This window comes from Mauremys mutica, chromosome 2 (genome assembly GCF_020497125.1).
Source record: "Mauremys mutica isolate MM-2020 ecotype Southern chromosome 2, ASM2049712v1, whole genome shotgun sequence".
Taxonomy (NCBI): domain Eukaryota; kingdom Metazoa; phylum Chordata; order Testudines; family Geoemydidae; genus Mauremys; species Mauremys mutica.
The window spans coordinates 283,995,806-284,020,754 of NC_059073.1; the positions used below are offsets into that span (position 1 = coordinate 283,995,806).

At 47.1% G+C, this 24,949-nt stretch overlaps 1 protein-coding gene across 3 annotated transcripts in view; it reads right to left on the reverse strand.

Annotated features, from left to right (window-relative positions):
- The window catches only part of OXSR1 (oxidative stress responsive kinase 1), a 127,101-nt gene extending 104,564 nt beyond the window's left edge, over positions 1 to 22,537 (reverse strand). The window contains exons 1-2 of one of the 3 annotated variants that reach the window (XM_045006360.1): positions 21,921 to 22,206; positions 11,741 to 11,943 (exon numbers count right to left, since the gene is read on the reverse strand). Coding sequence is in view for 1 of the 3 variants with exons in the window: in XM_045006359.1 (XP_044862294.1) it covers positions 21,921 to 21,990 (70 nt within the window). In the remaining 2 variants the exon portion in view is untranslated. Of the gene's footprint in view, positions 1 to 11,740; positions 11,944 to 21,920; positions 22,213 to 22,259 lie in introns of those variants that run through there. The other 2 variants (XM_045006361.1, XM_045006359.1) reach the window with 2 other exon arrangements.
- Between the last annotated feature and the right edge of the window lie 2,412 nt (positions 22,538 to 24,949).

The window sequence follows — 24,949 nt, forward strand, 5'->3', positions numbered from 1 at the left end:
GCTATGTGGTGGAAGGAGGCTTTGAAAGAGCACTTTAATGGTCAGCCAGAGTTTCTCTGGGCCTGGAGCTTTGGTTGTTAAGATCTGTGTAGTGTTTGCTGTACACATTAATGAATATGACTGGTTGTTTTCCTGAAGCTATGAATTATGTGGTGCTTGGTGTGAATTTACAATACCATTTGCTTTGGCAGCCACTATGCATTCTGCAATATTTGCTCTGAACTAATAAAGAATGTGATTCACCAAAAATAGAACTTTGATTTTTCGGTGCTCTTTTTCTCACTCAATGTGTGAAAAGTCCCATAGGGAGAGTTATATACATTTTTAACGTAACTAAATGGGAGTGGAAATACAAAATTAAAAAAAAAATTATGTCCGTTTGAGTAAACAAATGTAGTCCATTAATGCTATACATACACCAACCATGATTTTCACAGATTAACGTATATGAAGCTGTGGTTTTCTTGCATGGAGTGGCAGGGTGCTTAAGGAGTTGCAGCTATTTGATTTATTTGTGAAATTCCTTGGGAGTGGAGAAGAGACAGGAGAGGGGAAAGACAAGAATCTTAAAGCAGTGGATCAAGATTTATGCATTACAATATATTCAGCAAATGAAACTGCAACCTACAGATATGGAGGAAGGGAGGCTCAGGAGAGGTGACACTGCCTGGCTGGGAAGTTATTGAGCATTTAGAACCAGGAAACAAAATTATTTGGGGCAAGGGAATGTCCGTGGCTGCCCATTACAAATCCTACACTAGCGATTACTCCAATCCCTTTCCGTAGGGTCTCACAACTGGTCCACCCCAGCTCTCTCAATGAGCATCAATCTTATTATGATGAGATCCTACCATTGAATTCCATGTGCTGCTAAGCTGCCTGGGTCTGGGTAGTGCCTGATCACTATTCCTAGCTCTGGGTCACTCAGGCACACTCCCCAGAAGCATAACCCATGTCTGACACCCATTTTTAGCATCGAGACCCACAATCCAGCCATCCAGGCCCTCGAACCAGTGCCACTGCACTCTCACACACCCCAGGTGCTTAGACACATTCCCACCCCACCCCCGACAACCTCGTTGTGGGAGCTCTGGTTTCTAGTTACAGCGTGGCAGTAGAACAAGGAAAAACAATGTTAGCAAGGAATTTCTTAAACACACACACTTTATTCTTAAAGAGCACAAGAGAGTTATAGATCTATGGAAAAGACACTCCTGAATGCAATCCCCTCCAGCCTGATCTCGTCCCTTTTGTAAGTGTCTAGGTTTGGTCCAAGTCCACATGGAAGGCTAAGTCCCTCCTGCCTGCATTCCCTCCAGCTTGTCCTTCATTTCTGGTGATGCACCCTGTGATGACACGTACTATGTTGGGGAGAGGGGTGTAGGGAGCAATGACTATGGAGTTCTCCAAGGAAAACAAAAGATGGAAAGGCTGGGATTTCTAGACTTGTAGGTCCTGCAGCATTTTAGTTTGCTACTTGAGAAGACCCATTATGTCCTGGTGCATTTCCCCAGTCCTTGTCCTGCTTGGACTCCTGGGCCTTTTTCCTGTCCTCTGTCTTTTTCCATGCTGTTAGCCTATTCAAACTGCAAACCCTTTGTTGACAATCCAGAGGAGCATAGGCCTGCAGGATCTCACAGAACATCTCTTCCTCAAAGTCATGCTTTCTGCAGGTGTGGAGGGGGCATCCCTTCAGGCCACCACACGAGGAGCTGCTGATAAAAACCATTGGATTGACAACCGCAACGGCAAAGGAAAGATACGTTTCAAAACTCTTCCCTCATTCCCACAAACACTTAGTAAGAGATGCTTGTCGACATGTCGACTTTGCAGCACCTTGGCACAACACCGCTCTCCAGGCCCAGCTCTGGTGAATACAACCCACCACGAGTAGGGGAGGGTGGATTTTCTGTTCCACGAAGCTATAAAATTTTCAGCCATTTTTCCCATGGGTCTGAGCACATGGCAACGGCACTATTTTCCACAGGTGGTGGTGATTTTAGCTGACATCTCACAACTGAGGATCACGAAGGCACAGAACAGCTGCTACTGGTGTCCTAAAGCCACCCAGGCCTGTATACTGGTGACTGCAATGAGCCTGCCAAAGCCATCAGAGTGGTGTGAGAAAGCATCCTACAGCAGAGAAAGAAATAAAGCGTCCACTCTAGAAACCTTCAGGAGAGAACTGCGGAGATCTCAAGAGCACGAAAGATCATAAGGGGAAAATAGGCACACACTTACCCACATTCTCTTCCCCTTCATCAGGCTCACTGTGGTAGCGTTTCAAACAAGCCCTGGCTCGCAGCATGACTCTAGTCCCCACTGTGCACATCCCTCCATTCCTCCGCTCTCACGCTGTTCACAGCAGGAGTTTGTCTCCTCTGAGGTATCCACAGTGGTCTGTGAAGTGCTGATAGGGTCTCTGCCAAGTATGGTATGCAGCTCTTGTAGAAGCGACAAGGTGACGGCACAGCACCAAATCCGTTGTGTTCCCTGGCCCTGTGGTATCCCTGACGAAGTTCCGTCACTTTCATGCGGCACTGCTGCTGACCCCTGCATCCCCTGTGCAATCTGCTCACAGAAAGTGGAGATCTACAGCTGGTCTGTAGCTGTGCTTGCAGTCTCTTCTCCTCACTGGTCCAGGAGATCCAATACATCCTGTATGCTCCAGGCTGGAGCTTGTCTAGTACCTGTCTGCATACGTGAAGCCAGCATGGTCGGCCGGGCAGTTGCACACAGCAAAGGTGAGCTGCTAGGTGTGCTTGCCAAGGTGGACAATCAGGAAAAGGCATTTCAAAAAACACATGGGGAACTTTAATTGGGCTGGCAGCTTCTGGTCTCCCTCACCCCCGGGCAGTGGAGTTTAAAATTGTGACCAGCGCAGTCAATGTTGCAGGAAATGGGGTATTGTGGGACAGCTGATGGAGGACTGTTAGGGTCAACACAGGTCATGCAAGGTCTACACACTCACTGTCACCTCAGTAGGTCAACCACAGCTCTACACCATTTAGGGATGTGGTTTTAGTGCATTGCTGCAACAAGGCACTTTCATCCGCCGGAGACAACAGACTGTAGACACATGCACATATAGCTCAACATAAATTGCCTTATGTCAATGTAACTTCGTAGTGTAGTGTCTGGTAAATTCAATCCCTGAATATACCAGGACTGTTCATAATTCTCTGCAAGTCGTAGAGCCATTTTATTTGTTTCAGTCACTGTTCCTATGATAAGATACTTAAATTTAAGTTAGAATTTAATACAAATTTCTAATCTCATATTTCCAAAGCTTGAATCATTTCTCATTTGTTTTATCCCTCACCCATTATAGTGGCCAACTATCACATTCCAGGGTGCAATCCAGATCAGTGAGGGGCTGTGTCACCACCTGCCCTGCAACTGTGGGTGTCTTACAATGCTCTGCTCACAAACAGCCTGCAGATCACACCTTGAGTGTCTGTACAGCTACAGCCCTGGTCCAGCAACTCTGACCTCAGCAGCCTGTCAGAGACACACCAGCCATACTCTGGCTTCCAACAGTGTTGGTTATTACCTGCAGGGTGACCCCAAGACACCCCCAGTCCAAAATTTTCCCCAAAAACATGTATTTTGGACAGTTATTAGAGGTGTGTTGCTCCGTAAGGAGTCAATATGCAAGTTGGCCACTTTAAATGGAGTTACCAAACAGCTAAGTTTAAACACAACAATGGATTGTTTTGATTAAAAAATAAAAACTAGTTTAACTACTAAGACAGATTTTAAGTAAGTACAAGTATAAGGTATTAAAGTCAGAAATGATTACAACAGAAAAAGAAAATTGTAGTAGCTAAAACTTAAGATAGACATGGCTCAATTTAAAATCCTTAATACGTTAGAAAAAGGACTGACCAAATTCTCAGTTCAGAACCCTGCCCAAAGTCTTAATACTGATTTGTCATCTTGAAAGCGCGCGCGAGAGTACCTAGAGTGTTTTTGCCTCTCACTTTTAATAGTCCAGTCACCCTTCGAAATGCATTTTCCTGAGGGTTACCCCCAGATAAACTTTCTTCCCACTGTGAAGATGGAGACACGGAGTCTCGTGGTGAAAGAGGTTCCAGGTTGCTGTTTGTTACAATGCAGATCGATCTGTTCCTGCCCCCGAATGGCCACTTGACCGGTGATTACTGATCAACTTTGATGACACCCAGCTAGAGGCATCAGCCTGTCCCTTATCTTTGACGAACAGGTTTACCCCCTTCTCAGACTTGTCTGCTAAACACATTTTAGCCACAATTTAATACACCTCTACCCCAATATAACGCGACCCGATATAACACGAATTCAGATATAACGTGGTAAAGCAGTGCTCGGGGGGGGGGGGTTGTGCACTCTGGTGGATCAAAGCAAGTTTGATATAACGCGGTTTCATCTATAACGCGGTAAGATTTTTTGGCTCCTGAGGACAGCGTTACATTGGGGTAGAGATGTATGTTCATAACTTTACCTATAATGTTGCTACACATATTTCACCATATTATTGACCAGTGAGTTATTAGTTTTCAACTGATACCTCACAAGGTGTAATAATCTGTGTACAAAATATAATAGTGTGTATGGTGTGAATAAAGGCATGCATTTGGTCACATCAGCAGACTCGATCAGTGTCTCAATATCAATCCAGTGTGTTCAGAAAAGAAATACACAGAACCAAGATATGCAGAATTCACAAACAACTATAATAAATAGCTATATGTGAAATATTTGAACTGCATATAAAGTTGGTGGCAGTGAATAATCCACAATCTTGATGAGAGCTCTTGCTGTTTACAGTGCCATTCAAAAACAAGCATTGAGTTCAGAGCATGGGTGTTTCTGTCCAAGTAAGACAATGTTTTAATTCAAGATTCCTGATGTTCAGCATACACAGAGGAAAGTACCAAGAGGACAGCTAAAAATAGTTTGATGTTAACACTCATTTAACTATACTCTCTCCAATACCCCCACATCAATATGGGCTCAAGCAGTATTTTACAGACAATTAGAATTACTGCCCAGCTCCATAATTTATGTAAAAATGAGCAGAAAACATTTTAACAGTCACTTGAAAGGAGGTCATCTTGTCCTCAAAGGCATCAGCCACCAATAGGCTGCTATAGCTCAGTTTTGGTACATTTCCCCCATCCTGTTGTATTGTGTGCTATAATTAGAGAGGACTGTTTATTGATGAATTATTGGGAAGCTCGAGTGGTCAATTCACTTCACCAGACATATCAGGGTTTTACAGTGAGGAAGAGGAATCTTATTCTCCGTTGCTGACCACCCCTATATATGCACTTTACTCCTTTGCCCATACGTCTTAATATCGCTTGAGCATTGCGCCAGGAAAATGATCTGTTCCCCCATTCCCCCTCTTCCACCTGCCCTCAACATCTGAGTGGGCTGGGTCTACAGCAGCGGTTCTCAACCTTTCCCTAGTGGAATCAGATGGTTTGGGGGCAAAGGGGGCTGTGGGTAATCTGCCACAAACACTATGGAGCTGCCTTATACTAGAAGATAATTAAAGTAGAATAGGTGGTAGCCACTCTATATAAATCAATGTAGATGAGTTAGATACATTGCCATTGAGGCACTTGGGTTTCTAAATAGTTTTCCAGGAAGCCACTCTCTCAACAGTTAACCATACCTGACCACTGCACCCATATTATTTAAAGAAAAATATTAAGTCCCGGCTAATATCACAGGAAGCTGAACAGCCTGATTTTTTTAAGCTGGTTTTCTGCCACTAGAAGGGGGCTGTGCAGAGCAGAGCAGACATCTCTCCATCCATCTCCATTCTGCTGGCCAGCCGTGGAAGTTTCAGCCAACCACTGTATCTCCCCCAATACTACAGTGAGGAGAAAGGTGGAGAGGTGCCCCATCTAAAGATGTTTGTGGAAGGAATAGGATGCTGACCAGTGTTGGAGTTGTTTCCTTATAATCCCTCATCTGTCCACATCCATCTGTTTTCTCTCGTCTTATAGGAAGGGAATGTCTACGCTGCCAAAAAATGTGTTATTAACTCAGGTTAAAAGCAGTGAAGACACTGCAACTAAATTTACAGCATCATAGGGTTGCTATTTTAACCTAAGCTAGCTAACCCAAGCTAAGAACACCTTTTTTGGCAGGTACCCTTAAATTACAAGTTCCTTAGGGCAGAGACAGTCGCTGTTTGTCCAGTGACTAGCACAGTGGGGCTCCTAGGAACTGTGGTAATACAAATAATAAAGTAAGAAAGAGGCCTCAGATCCTTCTGCATTCCAAGAGAGACTGGTTGAAATACAAAATCCTGCACCTGCTTGATATAGGGTAAGGGATTGTGTCACTCAGGGCCTCCATGGGTTTGGATAACCAAGTCTTTAGAGGTGCTTAGAATAACTCAAGGTTCAGCAGAGGGTACACAAGACTCTCCAGTACCTCTATGATGCCTGGGTTATCTGGAGAATTGTCTCTGGGAAAGGTATTCCGCACATTGGCAACCATGATAAGCACCGAGGGTCAGGTACACAAGTCCTTTGTGATCTGCCACATTTACTTAAGATGCTAGTAACGTGTCCACATTAGATTTGCGGTTTGAACTAACTATTTATTTCATTACTTGCCAGTCTCCTTGGCTAATTTAAAGTTTTCAGGATGGAAGGCAGGCCAAAACATCTTATTTCCAAACCCAGCAATACATTCACTTCAGCTGTCTTGATGGTATATGCTGCAACATATTTTGCAGGGGGTTAGACTGTATGACCCCTGAAGTCTCTTCCAACCCTAATCTTCTATGAACATAAATTTCATGCTTACTGTATTCCTATTACCAAGGCTCAAAAACACAGCCCTGATACAGTAGCCAAGCAAGTATTCTCACTCCTCCCCTCCCAACCTCTCTGCATTTTATCTGGAACAGTATGTGTCAACTGTAAGGGATATTTTATTTGGCTGGAGTTCCACCGAAAAAACAAGCTGTCCGTATACAGAGTAGATGTTTGATAGTAAAAGCAGTGGTTATTTTAGGTAAATAAGTTTTTATATATAGCTGCTTAACCATCTGATATGTCCACTATTGCAGCGGATCTCAACTGGGGGTCCACAGCCCCCTGGGGGTCTGTGAGCCCTTTCAAGGAGGCTGCAGCACCCGCAACGGGGCTGAAGCCCTGATCCCTGCCAGCACCCCCTGCGGAGCTGAAGCTGGGAGGTGCCAGACTAAATCCCCCAGCCCTGGTGCTTCCTATGGGGCAGAAGCCTTGAGCCCGTGGCAGAGTTGGGGACATGGAGGGCACTGCCACCCCCAAACTGCAGCGCAAGAACACGGCAGTCCCAGGGGCAGCACAGCTCCACATCTCTCCCCCGCCATCCCCCCCATTTCCTTTCCCCGCCCCCTAGCCAGGTCAGAGGCAGGAAGCCAGAGCCGGTGTAGTGGTACAAACAGCTCCCTGGCAGAAGAATTTCCTATCTAGGTTGTACTGAGCATCTCACCCAAACCGAGCAGGCTCAATACAGGTAACTACTATTGGTGGGAAAATGTGCTGGTTGCTGGTTTTGCCGTTACCGGGCCATCCAGGGCAGCTGCTGCTATGGAGCCAGCAGCCGCAGCCTTCCCTCCTCTCCGGCTGGTGCCTGGGGTTGAAGCTGCTCCTCAGCTCCCAGGCCTCTTTGCTCCTGCAGAGGCAGCAAGTCAGAGCTGCCAGGATGGGGAGAACCTGCTCCGTGGCTGGCAGACCCCTCCGGGAACAGGGGACTTCTCCCAGCAGACAGCCCCTAATACCCCTCTCCCTACATCATGAACTACCCCCTCCCTGCACCCTGAGCTGTTTTCAAATTTTTGAGCTAAGCCCGCCATCTTTGAGTTATAATTTTTGATTGCACCCACACCAACCCAGACAGGCTGTGTGGCCTGCTGAGGTGAGTCAGGGGGTGGAAGTGGCGCTCCCTCCACAGACCCCGCCATGCAGAGCTGGCTCGAGCCCCACTGGCCCCTGCTCCCCCAAAATAAAAGTCAAATTACACCTATGCCCAAAGCCCCTGCCGCAAGGCCCCCACCCTCACCGGGCCCTGGAGTTTTTATAGCATGTAGAGGGGGGCCTCAGACAGAAAAAGGCTGAGAACCCCTGCCTTATTGGAGGCAGTTATCCTGTCACTGCAAGGCATAGGCTGGATGTAACAGGATCTTTTCTGTCTCTATTAGTGGGTTCAGTGCACAAGATTAGTTGAATTGCTAGAAAGAGTATTCCCTAAGCATGAGTAAGAAGACTTACTCTGGATCCTATATGCAGAATGAATAATTTTATGTTAAGGATACTTGTCCCCCGTGCCCTCACAGCTGTTCAAATCAAGGTCTGGGTTGGTGACATGGAGAAATGTCAATCTAATGAGAATTCTTCTGCTGAAATGCTGTTTGTTGGATGTTAATGTCAAGGTAGTTACTAGACAAGAGCTTGCATCCTCTACTACTCTATTTTAAATCAAGTTCCAATTGCCATCTTTTTAAAAGAGGTATTTGGAAATGTTTGGAGAATCTGAAAGATAAAAGAGCTCAGTGCTGAAATCTCAGTCTGCAGCTCTCCCATCCCCAAATGAGAGGAGGGGATATTCAGTTGGGTTTAAAGAAAAAGAGCTGCAATATCACCATCCAGATGCTCCAAATATCACCCAACCCCTCCAGAAAAGAGGCTGCCAGGACCAGCATCACTAATGTAGAACAAGCAGCAGAAAAAAAGTTGAAGAAACATTAACAGCGTCTCTATACATCATAAAGAGGCAGTAGAGGGCATATTTACTCCCTGGTATAGCAGTTTACCCTTACACGTCTATTAGAAATATCTGAACAAGCAATAAGAGGGTAAATAGGAATTCATCCATCAGGGGACATACAACACACACACAGAAATCTGACTAACGCAGTGGTCTCTAACCTTTTTACATCCAAGGTCACTTTTTGAATTTAAGGGCAAGCCAGGATCTTTCCTGCCCCCTTCCCCAAGGCCCCACCCCTTCCCACTCCATCCCCCCGCCCCACACAATCACTTTCACTGAGCTGTAGCAGGGGGTTAGGGTTCGAGAGGAGGTGCGGGCTCTGGGCTGGGACTGATGGGTTCGCTGTGTGGGAGGGGGATCTGGGTTGAGCCAGGGGCAGGGGTTTGGTGTGTAGGTGGGGTGAGGGGTTCAAGCTCTGGGAGGGTGTTTGGGTGCAGGAGGGGGCTCCGGGCTGGGGCAGGAGTGTTGGGATACAGGAGAGGGTGCGGGGTGCTGGCTCAGAAGGAGGTCAAGGCTAAGGCAGGGGATAGGGGTGAAGGAGGGGGTAAGGGGTGCTGGCTCTAGGAGGGGGCTCAGGGAGCGGGCAGGAGTTTGGGGCACAGGAGGGGAGCTTCAGGGTGCAGCCTCCCGCCAGGTGACACTTATCTCAATGGGAGGCACAGCACGCCTAAGGCAGGGTCCCTGCCTGCCGTGGCCCCACGCCACTCCTGGAAGGGGCCAACGCAACGGGGGGGGGGCGCACATGACTCTGCACGCTGCCCCTCTTTGCAGGCACTGCCCCTAAAGCTCCCATTGGCCACAGTTCCCCATTCCCAGTCAATGGAAGTTGCGGGGACATTGCTTGCAGGCAGGAGCAGCGCACGGAACCCCTCCTTCCCCCCAGGCCGCGGGGGCGTTCTGGCCGCTTCCGAGAGTGGCATGGGGCCGCAGCAGGTAGCCAGCCCCACTGTGTCCCAGAGATTGCGATCGACTGGGAGAGTTCCCAGGATCAACCAGTCGATTGTGAACGACAGGTTGGTGACCACTGGACTAATGCAATTTATGCATGTAATTCTCACGTGCACTTTAGAAAAGATGTACCATGTATTCACTAATCAGCCCTCTTAAATTTAACTTAGGCATTTCAAAATACAGTAGAACCTCAGAATTACAAATACCAGAGTTATGAACTGATAAGTCAACCACACCCCTCATTTGGAACCGGAAGTATACAATCAGGCAGCAGCAGAGACCAAAAAAAATCCCACAAATACAGTACAATACTGTGTTAAACCTTTAAAGTAGGACAAAAAATAAAGGGAAAACAGCATTTTTCTTCTGCATAGTAAAGTTTCAAAGCTGTATAACGTCAGTGTTGAGTTGCAAACTTTTGAAAGAACAACCACGATGTTTTGTTCAGCGTTATGAACAACCTCCATTCGCCAGGTGTTCATAACTCTGGGGTTCTATTGTACAGGCTGTTTCCCTTTACTTCAGTTCTGAAAAGCAACTACAAACAGCATCAGAAAGCTCAGGGCCCCATGGAGTCCATGATTCCGTAGAGGTTGAATTAGCTGTTACAGAATTGTTTTCACAAACCTAGGCTCTTTTTTAAACTAAAGAATTGTTTCTAGCCCTCATGGATGTGAAGAAAACCTTAATCTTGGACTTAACCAATGCTGTACTGTCTGCACGAGACTGCAAACATCTTGAAATAAGAACTCTGATGTCTGAATTGCACCACTCATCTCAATAAGATTAACTATGAAACCTAGAGATGACAATATCAACATAGCTATTTCACTGCTGATGGTTTTAGCAGAAACACCAATCTGATGTGCTTACCCCCACAATCCTAAATTGGTTCTCAGTTCCCAGAAACCAGAATTCCCTATTCTGTCAAGACTTCCAAATTTCCTCATAAAAGCTTCTACTAAATTGTACAGCATCTTCAGGACAAGAATGTACGGCATATTGAAACCTGACAACATGACAAGGGCACAAAAGGATTGAATATGAAGAACACTACTATACTGATTTATGATTTGTGTGTTTAAACTAAAAAAAAAAAAGCAGGGTTTTCAATTATCTGAAACTGTTGCAGAATACCCCCAGGATCTAGTGACCCTGTGTCAAGTTCACCAGAGATGTCTTTCCATATATGTGGTCCAGCCATTTCCCAGTGACATCTACTCCATTAAGATGACACCCTCCACCCCCACCAGCCAAACTTAGGAACTCATCCTTTGCTCTGAGAGGCAATTAAAATTCTTTCCTCTCACACATCACCTCTAGGAAGAGATACTGCAGGCCAAGTTCTGGAATCAGTTATGTTGGGCAACCCCAAATGCTCAGTGGGGGATAACAGAACAGAATTTGACACTGCAATCTGAATCTAGTTAACAATTCTGCGGATGGATGAAAAAGTGAAGTGATTTCCCTCCTACATAGATAGATGATGAGGCACTAGAAGGAGTAGGGGGAAAAAAAAAAACTTATGTTTGACTAAAGTTATTTATGACTGAGGACAGCAGAACTATAAGCAATAAGCAGCTTGGGTTTATTACAGCAGGAGATACTTCTACAGTTTGTCATCAAATTTCACCTCTTTCATTTGCTCATAACCTTCTGAAGTTTTCACTTATTGGGTTGACACAGGCTTGCTCTCTGATCAAACAGGCGTTTCTTTTGGGAAGTTTCAGTAAAACCAGTTTAGTCCTTTGAGTATGAGGAGAGTGAAGATGGCTGGGGCAGAAAGTTGAAGTTTGGCCAGAAGTTAGGCCCTTGATGAGAAGAGCCTTTGTGTTCCAGTGAAAACTCATTTTAATTTGACCGAGTTATGAGCCTTTGAAAGTTGCACTTCATGCATACACAATACAATTGGTATGCCTTTCTTTAAGCAGTGTTTGCAGTGAACGTCAGCTACACTGAGCAGGAGACTGGGGCTAACTTAACAGTGTAGCGAAAAAGTAAATGCACAGAGTGAATCCAGAGCTCTTACCTCATTCACTGTGCATCTCGCAAGAAATGATCTGTGCAGCTTTTAAGGCTTGCTGGAGAGAGCTGTCTCCTGCAGACTTCCCAGAGTGCAGAGTAGAAGAGCTCCCTCTAAGAAAACCTTGTAAGGTGTGTGGGATGCAGCATTTGATGTTGTCATGTTGTGTAGCCAAACAGTTCCATATCACAGAATTTCTTTTAATCTCCCTAGGAGATTACAATAAAAGCCACGTTAAACACTCAAAAGTCAGGAAGTGACAAAGTTAAAGGACTTCAAAAAAGTCATAACTGTCTTAAAGTTATTTTAAAAAACATTCTGTTGTTAGCTGTAACACCCAGTAAGACTACTGTGACTGAGAAATGAAAGATTTCCATTTTCTAATTTGTTCACTTTGTGCACTTGAGAACCCTTTGAGTCTAGTCAGCTTACTCAGAGGGTACATCTACACTGCCATTAGACCCCCACAGCTGGCCCATGCTAGCTGACTCAGGCTAAGGGGCTGTTTAACTGCAGTGTATATGTTCAGGCTCGGGCTGGAGCCTGGACTCTAGGACCCTGTGAGGTGGGAGGGTCCCAGACCTCGAGCCAGAGCCTGGACATCTACACTACAGTTAAACAGCCTGTTAACCCAAGCCAGCTGGCATAGGCCAGCCGCAGGTAGACATATCCAGATCATGTGGGTTTGGCATACAGCAACGGGGAGAGAAAGATATGTAAAAGATAGCAAAAACTGTCATTTTAAAACCACGGAAGTTGGCAGAGCATTTCAGGGCAGGTGTAGGACAAAAACTGTTTCAATTGTCTAGTATCCCTTTATGGTTGCACATGAAGCCTCAGCTCTGCCCCCTGGTGTTTAAGTACTATGGAACACACAGCATTTCTCAATACAATGAAGGTTATATCTGCCACTTTAGATATACCTATCTATAGAATTGGCAGAATTCCATTTTTATTATTTTTTTTGTAATTTCAACTCATAATATCGATGTATATTTTAAAGCTTTATTTTAGATTGTTTGTTTAAATGTTTACAGTAGCAGGAAGTTATTGGGAGTCACAATTATTTAATGACAGGACACACTGAGATCCAAAAATCTAAAGTTTTATAAATTGTCAAAACGCAAACTGTCCCCCTTACATGTCAAAATATATGAAGTAAATATGCTTAAATCAACAAGTCATACTGGTTTTTACTATTCACTTATTCATCCTTTTGTAACAAACCTAATTCAGAAGTCAAACACTGGATTTTGACTCCAATAAGTTCCCAACCAGCATTTTTTTTATCAATGGAAATATTTTTCCATCAATTTGTATATGTATAGTGAAATCAACATTTACTGACATTTACGGATAAAAATTTCATCCTTCCAAGCCTACATTTTCCATTCAAGTATACTCATCCCACTTACTAACATAATATCTAATGTCATTCACTCAGATTTCATTTTTTAATATATGTTCTCTTCACTAACATAGTTATGACTAAATATGTTGACAGCAGTCACCTACTACGTAGTCCTTTCAGGCACCACCAGTCTTCTTCAAGTACAATTCAATAGAATGGTGGTCCTGTGATTAAGGCACTGGATCATTAGTCAGGAATCTGGGTTCTAGGCCTGACTCCGGGCAAGTCACACAAGGCTTGATTTTCTGAAGTGCTGCGTATGAACGGCTCCAACTAAAGTCAAAGGGAACTATAGCAACTTTGAAAGTTGGGCCCTTCATCTCTGCACCTCAGTTGCTCAGCTATGACAGGAGTCAGGAAAACGGACTGGGCAGATTGCTAGGCTGACCTAGTACAGCAATTCCCATTTTCCTAATACGGCAGTCTTTTTTTACTGGCAATTATTCCATGGTTATTTTCTATACTCACATTGCTCACAGCTTTGTATCCTCTAAACTTGCACGTAAAAAGTCTAATAAACTACATTTAGCATTGGTCACCCTAGTAGCCAAACTGCAAGTGAAACAGTTTGACCAGAGAAAACACTTCACAAAAGATCAAATTTTACCAGATTACAGTTTCAATACTCATTTGTAATTAAAATATCTAGCTCTAGTTGCTTGCAGTTTTAAAGGCTCAGATATTTAAATTTCAGAAGAACTCAAGTCAACATCTAGAGTCTTAATGGACCAGCTCCTGTTCCCATCAACAGCTCCAGCCTCTGGAATAAAATAGTCACTGTGAACTTTAAAAGCCGAATGTTCTGGGGAGAATCGATTCTCTCTCTGAGATTCAGTCGGTTACATAAGTAATAACATTCCAGAGTGTGCATTTGTCAGCCAATATATGCACCCCTCGGGTACGCAGAGGAGCCAAGGGCACCCAAGATATTTGACTACTGGCTGAGAAATGCCTACCTAGAGTGTTACACTATACTTATAAAATGGCTTATTGACAAATTAAAGTACAAAATATTAATCTTTCCAAGAAACTGCCATCCAGGAACAAACCACAGTGGTCTGCTTCTATTTAAGGCTTCTCTGTATCTCACTCACCCCAAAATAGCTGAAGGAAGCAGAGTCCTTTGCCCTCCCCTCAAGTCAGCTGGAAAGGCAGCCAAGCTGATTCTATGAGGTACTCTTTCCAGCCCTCCTCTTTAGAAGAGAGGTGCTACTGCTGCTTGATTATTTTTAAATACCCCCATCATACTGCCACTTCCTCCCTTCTAGCCTCCTTTTACGCCAGCTAGAGGGAGCAGGGGCTGGCAACAGAAGCTGGACTGCATTTGTACTTTTCCTTCATTCCCAGATGATCAGATAGGAGGAAAGTTTCAAATGGTTGGATTTTACTAAGCGATGGTTACAAGGTTCTAAATATCTAGAAATCCCCATTGTTCAGATGAGTGGATAGTTTGGATATGGCAGGGACACCCGGCTGTTTAAGTGGGTTTACAATCCAAGCCCTTGCGTTTGGATTTCATAGTGTGGGACATAAGCTATAGTGATGAGGGCTATGCGCATAGATGCCTAGATAGGCTAAGCACTTTGAATACGCTTTATGTTCCTCTTAAGTTGGTTTTGTAAAAGCTTTAATACAACCTAAGACCAACAGAAAGGTTTCCACTTTAAAAGAACAGATCAAACTTTCTACTGAGTTGTTTTTTTGAGAGAGAAATTTCCCTGCAGTGTTCTGAATCTGAACACTGAGAACTTGCAATGGAAATTGACTTAGCTTAGCCAATTAAAATAAATGGAGAAATGCCAGAAACAAATAGAGCAAGAAACAGAGTGAAAACTGAACTGGATTTTATGACTTTCATTTTCAATGTATAGCATTAGTAGCAAAAAAAAATAGTTTGTTTAAATTATTTAGGCTTAGTTACAACTTGCCTACTTTAACTGAATTGTCTCATTAGCACTCACCCCCCCCCCCACCCCACTTAGTAAGGCAACTCCCTTCTTTTCATGTACTGTGTATATATACCTGCTACTGTATTTTCCACTCCATGCATCTGATGAAGTGGGTTTTAGCCCACAAAAGCTTATGCCCAAATACATTTGTTAGTCTCTAAGGTGCCACAAGGACGCCTCGTTCTTTTTGCTGATACAGACTAACACAGCTACCACTCTGAAACTTGCCTACAGTTACCATACAAGACTCATAGGTGAACCATCAATTCTTGTCCCCAAACAGATTCTATACAGCTTATTGCCGGATAAATTTTTCCCACTCCATCTCCTTCTCCCTTAACATAAAAGTGTTCTAACTGCTATTACAGCGTGTAGATACTGATGAGTACTCTTTCTGTACTATGCATTTTTAATTTGTGAGATAGGTCCCTATAGATATTTTGATAAAATTCAGAGAACTTACCGTATTTTCTGGCGTATAAGGCGACGGGGCGTATAAGACGACCCCCTAATTTTACAGTTAAAATATAGGTTTTGGCCTATATTCGCCCTATAAGACGACCCCCCCCTTCCGAGGGGGGGAGCCCAGAGCCTTTTAAATCCCAGCCGCGGCGGGGAGTCAGAGGGCTCTGGGCTGCCCGCTGCGGCGGGGAGCCCAGAGCCTTTTAAATCCCAGCCGCGGCCGGGAATCAGAGGGCTCTGGGCTGCCCGCTGCGGCGGGGAGCCCAGAGCCTTTTAAATCCCAGCCGCGGCGGGGAGTCAGAGGGCTCTGGATTGCCCGCTGCGGCGGGGAGCACAGAGCCTTTTAAATCCCAGCTGTGGCAGGGAATCAGAGGGCTCTGGGCTGCCCGCTGCGGCGGGGAGCACAGAGCCATTTAAATCCCAGCCGCCCGCTGTTTATACCCGGCGTATAAGACGACCCCCGATTTTTGGGGGTTGTTTTTTAATATAGAAAGTCGTCTTATACGCCGGAATATACGGTAGACTATGTTCATTGAGATGCTCTTGGGGGTGCAACAGAATAGTAATCAACCTCTCCTACCTAACCACACCCCTCCCCCCCCCCCCGAGCCACAGGAGTTGAAAATATACTACACACCTAAATGCCACAGAACTAAGCTGCAAGCTCTACTGTGTTCAGGAGCAATGCCTGTGTAAAACAGCTACCCACATACCCAGCTGCTGGAAAAGGGAAAATCCTTAATAAGTATTAACTTTATTTATTTCATTTCTGGAACGGAGAAGGAACATTAACATTCACTTTGTTCCTCCTCCTCCCCACAACCCAGAGCCTCCTGACTGCTGTGAAGGCAGGAGTCGGGGAAGGGGGTGAGGAAGAACAGGGAGGTCTCTGTTAATTTACCCCTACCCTGCCTCTGGTTTTATACATTCTCCTCCTCCTCAGTTAACAGCTTGTGCCAATGTTACTCCTGGGGGAATTCTGCACCAAAAAAAATTAAAAATTCTGTGCACGATATTTTAAAATTCTGCATATTTTATTGTCAAACCACCACAATATAATCACATCAGTTTCAATTATTTTTGGTCATTTATTTCAAAATACCTGTCAGAAAGTATGTCTGTAACAATACAGACAACAACAAAAAATTCAGGAAATGTTTTTTTGATAAATAGATTCCTTACTAGGCATATTAATACAGAATTTTGAGTAATAATTCATTTAAACTACAATACAGAACTGTACTTACTGCATGCCTCAGAAGCAGGGCAAAGGCTTGGGGGAGTCAGGGTAACAGAGGAGCTGAGAGAGCGGGACGTAATTGCTGGGAAGGAGCCTGGGGTGTGAACTTGGAGGGTTGTTGGGTATGGGTAGGAAAAGTATGGAAGAGGTTTTTGGGTGGGAGCAGGGAGGGATTGTTAGGGAGCTTCCCCCATGTAGACCTTGGCTAAACCCTAGTCTGTTCCATTCAGTCAGTCACATCTGCCTGTCCCCACATGTCCCTGCACCCCCTAACCCCCCACGGCCCTTCACTCTCATTCAGTCCCTGCCCCCATCTGTCCTCCCACTCTCATTCAGCCCTTGAGCCCCTATCTGACCCCCAGCAGCCCCACGGTGTCTGTCTCTGATATGGCCCAACAGGCACTGTGAAGAAAGCAGGCTGTCTCTTTTTCCTAGCTGGCCAGGAGCTGCTGCTCTGTTCTATCACCACAGCTCCCATTAGTGGGCAAAAGGTGGAACTGCAGCAGCTTTCTGGCAAAAAAATTCAATGTGTAGCTCATTAATTATGCATGCACACAGTGGCACAGAATTCCCCCAGGAGTAGAGTGTCTACTTCACATACTGCTCACAGCTTTCTGAAGATGCAGCAGAATATGAGTGAAATGAGTCTACTCAGTTTCATTGTTGCCCACAGGTTTCCCCCAATAGCAACTCTGAGAACCCATAGAATTTTATTTGGTCTCCACTCTATGGCAGATTGGGGAACTCTGAGCAGCAGCAGCAACAGGGCTATCTTCCCTCAGACCTTAGAAAACAGCACTGCATTGATTTCCATGCAGTCCACATCTGGAGGGTTATCATTACAACCATAAGGGAAAGAGACTACTTTTTAAAACGAAGCCAGATTCCACAGTAGTTAATGGTCACCCAGGAAAGGTGCCTACTCACAACAGGCACACCCTATAACTGTACTGTAATTTCAGTTTGCAGTAAGTTTTTTTGTTTGTTTAAATTAAGTCAAGTTTTGATCCTGAACAAGACAATTTGCAACATTACAATGAAAAAAGGAATCTATATTTGAGAATACTCAGCTGTTAGTCACTAAAGCTAACACAGTGTAATGAATCTAGGCAATACGCTATACCTTTAAAATGGAACTAATCAGATCCACTGCTGACTAACAGGTTTTTAATTCTAGATAGAAACTGTAAGGTGATTTATACGGGAACTTCTTTCCTGAATCTGGAAGAATGTTTTCTCTCTTAACTATTGCACTAAGAGGCCACATTGCCCACTGGATGTCTGCATGGACATTTACAGGCAGAGAATTAGTGTGAGGAAATAAGGTATCAGAAGAGTGAAAAATTGATTTCCTTTACTTGGGTATCAAAAACAGCTGAGTATGTAACATACAGAGTGCTAGGCTGAAAATCTAGAGAACAACTTTTGTCATCACCGAAGATAAGATTATGTCACAGATTCCACGACTTTCAGAGATCTCGGTGACATTTTCACTTCATCCCTAGGGTGGTGGGGCCAGAGCTGTCAGCCAGCAGGAGACTCTGGGCTTGGCTACACTTACAAATTTGCAGCGCTGCAGCAGGGTGTGAAAACACACCCTCTCCAGCGCTGCAAATTGCGGCGCTGCAAAGCGCCAGTGTGGTCAAAGCCCCAGCGCTGTCCGTTATTCCCCACAGGGAGGTGGAGTACGGACAGCACTGGGAGAGTTCTCTCCCAGCACTGGCGCTTTGACTACACTTAGCCCTTCAAAGCGCTGCCGCGGCAGCGCTTTGAAGGGCTAAGTGTAGCCACAGCCTCTGGAGCTCTGAGCTGTGGGGTGGATCCAGAGCTGTCTGCCACGGCAGCAGCAGGTGCTGGATTCTCCCCCCTTTCCCACCGAGCGGGGCTCGGGCTGTCTTTCCCCCTGCTTGGGCTTCAGTCATTCCCCCCACCCCACCCATCACCCCTCCTCCCATTATTTTTAGTAAAAGTCACAGACAGGTCACAGGCTTCCGTGAATTTTTGTTTCTTGCCTGCAACCTGTCCGTGACTTTTACCAAAAATAATCACGATAAAATCTTAACCTTAGTCATCCATCACAGATCTAGTTAAGTACCTTGAAAGTATTGCTGCAAGGCTTGGCACTTTCCATACTGGATTCCCACTTTGACCATGACCACAAATTGTAAGCCTATAAATCTAGAGTAATGAGAACCCAGCAAGCCCCTGATGAGAGTTAGAGGATACGTAGAAGCAGGAGGGGGGGAAGTCCAGTTGCTTAGCCAACCCTGGAACATTTTGTCCCTCAAATTACATATGTGCTATGAGACTTAAATCACGCCTATACCCTAGACATTGGCAGACATTCCAACATTTAGAAGGAGTAAGATAAGGGGGGCAATAAAAATGTATAAATACATTTCAGCATATGTTCCAAAAAGTAGGCAATATAGTTCAGACTCCTGATGCAGTCTTTCAGGTAGCAGTTGGCAACCAGAAATTCAGCATACAGCTTGTTGGGGGGAGACAAGAAAAAGGAATGAAAAAGCTTATTCCCCAAGCTCAATATGTTACAAACGGACAACAACATACCTACGTCCTCTAGTGATTGTTAGACTATGTGAGGAGTGTCTGTCAGCAGCTCCCGGGAGTTTAAATGTCTCCCTCAGTCCTGTGTGAATTTCCTTTTCCCCCAGCACAGACTAACATCTAATAAGGTAAATAAGAGCAGAACTTTATAAGGGAAAAAATCCACACAAGGATTTGGTCTTGGGGTGGGGGGACGCACCACCTCTTAGTAGACTCCGACAAGCAAAGCACTTCCTAGAGACAGCTGCAATTGCTCCCCAGCTTTAGAGAGACTGGAGCCCTAGTGGCAGCTTTTTCCAGCTTCTGCTTCTTCACAGGACAATCCCAATTTTTGGACACCAGCCTCCCCAGGACATGTTTTCCTGGAAAGGGTTTAAGAAGTGCTCATTCTCACTATTTAGCTTCCGCAGCCCCTGCTGCAGGCACTAGACTCTCCCCTTCTATAGTACTGCTGGCTCCCAATAGGCTAAGGGAGGGAATGGAACCTGATCTGATGGAGCAATGGGGATTTTCAGTACTTCCAGAAGGATTCCATACCAGCCATAGCTGTAGGTCCTTCCTACTTTTAAAACAATGCCAAGAATTTAATCTCTGTAACCATGATTTCCCCAAATTCTCCCACCCTAGCAAAATAAAGCAGGTCTCTCTGTTACAGAGATGCAAAGCCAAGGCATGATAGAAGCGTCTTCATTTATAATCATCAAAAGATAAAAGTTCCTCATAAACATTAAACTAAAAATTAACTTTTCTAAGATGTTGACCAACAACCCCTCCTACCCCTCCACTCCATTCTCTGCCTCTCTGGTGAAATGGAACACGAGGCACTGACCTTACAGTCACCTGTAGCACTCAATAAGTAATGTGTTAGATACTCAGTGTGCAGCGATATAGCCTTCACACCGCCATACTGATAAAGTGACTAAAAAAAGAAAGACCAAGTGAATTGGTGAAGGCATTTAAGTCGAGAGGCTCAGTCATTCATAAAAAGCAAAGGCTGCTGCCTCAAGCTGAAGTGAGAAGAATGAGAGAGATTTCAATTATAAAGACACTCACAGCAAAATTCCTCATCCCTTGAACAGACCAATATACAGTGCCTTGAAATTAATAATCACCATATGGATGGGCTCTCCCTTCTGACTGAATACAGCTTGAGCAGCTGCTCAGTAAAGGAAACAGTATATTCCAGAATCCGAGGAGGAGGAACTGCCCTCCATTATTTACCAACATCCCAACTGCTATAACAAACACCTTACATCCTCATCCTTCCCAGCAGCCAAGACAGACCACCCACTGGATGGGATGACATGAGCACCCCTCCTCCAAAACCCAAAGGGGGCAGGCAACTGCCCATGGCAGTTACTTCCAATCCCAAAACATCAGAAAAATACAGATAACTCCTTCCCCACATACGGACCCCAACAGAAGCGGGGGGTGGGCATTAGACCATAAGATATAATATGCCCCTCTCAGGAGAAAAAATACAGAATCCCCTAGAAGATGCTCCCAGAAACGCACATACTAATTACTTTTGAGATCCATGAACGGACACTGGAGTAAGTATAACTCTTCCCTTTTAGTTCTAGCCGAGACACACCCCCACTGCTGAAATCCCGACACCCCAGAAGTAGAAACACAGACAGCCAGAAGAGCTGCCAGACCCGCTCCCCCTCTCCCAAGCCCCAGGAGCAGAAATACAGCGCTCAACGCATCGGCAGACCTGAGGCGCGCACACACCCCAGGCCCAAAGACCCCTCCACCAAAGAAGTAAGACCAGAGTCCCCCTTTTGCGCTCCCATTTCCTGAGCTGTAACAAAGACCCTCCGATGCGATCACCGCCCTAGGCCCCAAGATCCCCCCAGCCCGAGCAGGAATCCACCCCCACAGATACGGACTCCGGAGCTAAGCGAGACAACCAGAGAGAGACACAGCCCCGGAGTAGGAACAGAGCCAGCCCCTGTCTCCGGCTAGGGCCAGCCACACACTCCCCTGCCCGGCCCGTCTCCAGGGCTAGGGCAGATCCACCCGCCACGGCTCCTACCCCCCAGGAGTCAGGCTCCGGAGCCAGCGCAGACACACCCCCCACGCCGGGCCCGGGCCCTGCCCCTGCCTGGCACAGACACCAGCACACCCCGAGCCCCATCCCCTGGGAGCCAGGGCCGGTCTGCGGAGCTTGTTGGCGCAGACACCCCCCCCCACACACACGTGCCGCCCCTGTACCCCCCCCCCCTCCTCCTCCTCCTCCTCCTGGCTAGCACAGACACACACACCCCGCACCCTACCCCCTGCAGCCAGGCCGGTCTCCACGGCTAGTGCAGACACCCACCCCGGGCTAGGACGGACACACCCACCCACCCCGGGCTAGGACGGACACACACACACACACCCCGGGCTGGGACGGACACACCCACACACCCCGGGCTGGCGCGCGCGCGCACACACACCCACACACACCCCGGCCCCTACCCTCCCCAGGAGCCACCCCCCGGCCCAGAGGGCGCGCAGCCCAGGCCCCCGCCCGGCTGACAGGCCGGCGGGCTCCCCGCGCGCCCCACTCACCGATCACCTCCTGCAGCTCATAGTCATCCCTGTTGATGGACCAGGGCAGGGAGCTGGGGTCCTCGGCCATGGCGGCGCTTCCCCGGGGCGCGCCGAGCTCAGCGCCGGGCGAGGCAGGGCAGCGGGGAAGGACGAAGAGAGGCGCGCAGCCCAGCGGCCCGACAGCCACCCTGCCTCAGCCCTCCCCGCGCCGCGCCTCTCCCGCCTCCCCATTGGCTGGGGGCTCAGCAGTGGGGGGCGGGGCGTCACAGTCATGCGAGGTGGGGCCTCGTCGACCCCCTCCCCACCAAAGCCCATAGAAAAGGCAGCCTATAGAGTTCAATAGAAAAACCCACCAACCTGTAACAAGGTAAACGCTACCATGACAACCGCCCCCCCCTTCTCACTAACAGGGGCCCTCCTTCCACCGGCCCGCACCGACGCCGATGACGTCACCCGCGCACGCCTGCCGACGCCATCTTGAGTGAGGCGCTTGCCAGGCCTCGCCAGAATTTCACTGCCCTCCCGTCCCCACCATCGTATGAAGGGCTGTTTTCAGCCAGACACCCCGCGAAGGATAAAGACTTGGGTGTACTATAATCCGGAGGGAGGCGGAATGAGAACATGCCACACACAAGATGGCGGCCGCTTGCGTCTCAGGGAGGAGCGGAAAAGGATTTGCCCCCTAGTCTGTGAGACCGGTGTTGATTGGTCCTCGGCTATAAGCTGTCCAGCAGCGATTGGCTTGCAAGCCTGTCAATAGCTTGAAGCCCCGGCCCAGCCTGACTGTGTGCCATGCTCTTGCATGGGGAGGAGAGAAAAGGGAGGGAAGCACAAGGGATAAGGGAGGGGCCTGCACCCGTGTGGGGCCCTGTACAAAGTGAGCCAGGTTCAGTCCTGGAGCCTGACCTAGCGTGCAGAGCCCATCTTGGGGGTAACAGCCGTAGGGAATGCCTGAGGAGCATGGCTTCATGCACAATGTCCACTGAGTACATCACCACCTAGGCACTGTCACATAGTCACATCACCCATCCCTGACCAGGCTTGCCACCCATCCTGGTATGTCCAGGAGCATTTGATTTTGCTGTGATGAGCCCAGCTGCTTCAGGCAATCCTTTGGGATATTAATAGTTCCCCAGAGTCCCTTTCACACTGCAATGCCATGATGTTTTGATGCAGTGTATCAAAACATCACAAACTAGAAGTTTCTGCCAAACTGGACAATCTCAAAGAAGCATCCTTAGGGGAGGGTAAGCAGTTGGCACAAAGCCTCTGATAAATGGAGGAAAATTTTGGATAAGGCACAACCTAAACCCCTGTTAGGAAAAGTGCCCTAATATTTCTAATGCCCACACATAACACCCCCTGCCCCTCAATATTAAGTTGTATGAACACAAACTTACCTATCTTGAAAAGATGAAGGGCTATGAAATATTTGATCCAAAGAACATAGGCATTTCAGCCCTGAGGTTTAGAGTATAGTGTTAAATTAACTAAACCAGCATTCCCAGGCACTGGGGCTCCCTCTTCTTCAATGTATGTATATTCCCAAGGCTTGTATTAATTCAAGGGGCAGGTGCAGTACTCCACCTCAGATGCTTCTGGGCTCCATATTCTGTATTTAAATACAGTGAGAGGTTATGGTGGTGTCATCTGGTGTAGAAGGAAGGTCACTCTTTCTCCTCTCTTCTAGATCTCCTAGTTGCCAAACTCTTCTGCATACTCCCCTCCCTAATTTCAATATTGAGTAATACAGCCAGACTTTCTGATTCAAATACCAAGCAATCTAAGTATTCCGACTGATTACTAACCATGATAAAATCCTGGCAGTATCTTCTGTATATCTCAGCAAGATGTAGCCCTTATAACAGAGGTCGGCAACCTTTCAGAAGTGGTGTACTGAGTCTTCATTTATTCACTTTAATTTAAGGTTTCGCGTGCCGGTAATACATTTTAACGTTTTTTAGAAGGTCTCTCTCTATATATATATAAGTCTATATATTATATAACTAAACTAGTGTTGTATTGTAAAATAAACAAGGTTTTCAAAATGTTTAAGAAGCATCATTTAAAATTAAATTAAAATGTTGAGCTTATGCTGCCAGCCCGCTCAGCCCACTGCTGGTCTGGGGTTCTGTTCACCTAGGCCGGCAGCTGGCTGAGCGGGGCCAGCAGCCGAGACTCCAGAACATCAGTGGGCTGAGCGGCTCAGCCCACTGCCGCTCAGGGGTTTCATCTGCTGGCTCCTGCCAGCCGGGATCCCACCTGCCGGACCCACTCAGCCTGCTGCCAGTCTGGGGTCCCGGCCCTGCCCACATTCAGTGGGTACCTACCTTCTCCCTGGTTCTGGCCCATTCTCTTCCTCTCTCTGCACTGAGCTGAGGGTGGAAGTGCACTGAGCACAGGGCTGGGAGTGAAGGGTCTGGCCAGGAGCTAGAATGAGGGAGGGGGCTCAGGGTTGGGGCAGGAGGCTTGGGCAGCTCCCATTTGGTGCGAGGGGTGCAGGTGGGAATGTGGGGGGGGTGCAGGAGCTCGAATCTGGTGCTCAGGGTGTGGGGGCTGGGTATGTGGGGGGGTGAAATAGTCAGGGCAGAGAGCTGGGGGCATGTGAGGGGGTGCAGGTGTCAGGGCGGAGGGGCTGGGTATGTGGGGGGGTGTGAAGGAGTCAAGCAGAGGGCTGGGTGTGTATGAGGGAGGTACAGGGTTCAGGGCAGGTGCCTGGGGGGTGTGCGGGGCTCAGGGCAGAGGGCTGAGTGTGTCTGAGGGGCAGTCAGGGCTCAGGGCAGAGGGCTGGGGGGGTGAAGGGGCAGAGGGCTGGGGGCATTTGGGAGGGGGCAGGGCAGGGGGCTGGAGGGGATATGCCCCTATTCCACCCCCCCTTCCCCAAGGCCCTGCCCCCGCTTCTTCTCTGCCTCCGCGGCCGGGAGCAGTGAGAACGCTGACTCTGCTCCTTCCCGACCCCCTCCCTCGCAAGGGCCATCGGCTGATCCACTAGCAGGGAGGGAGGGACGGAGAGGCAGAGGAGGGGCAGGAACCCAGCACACTACAGG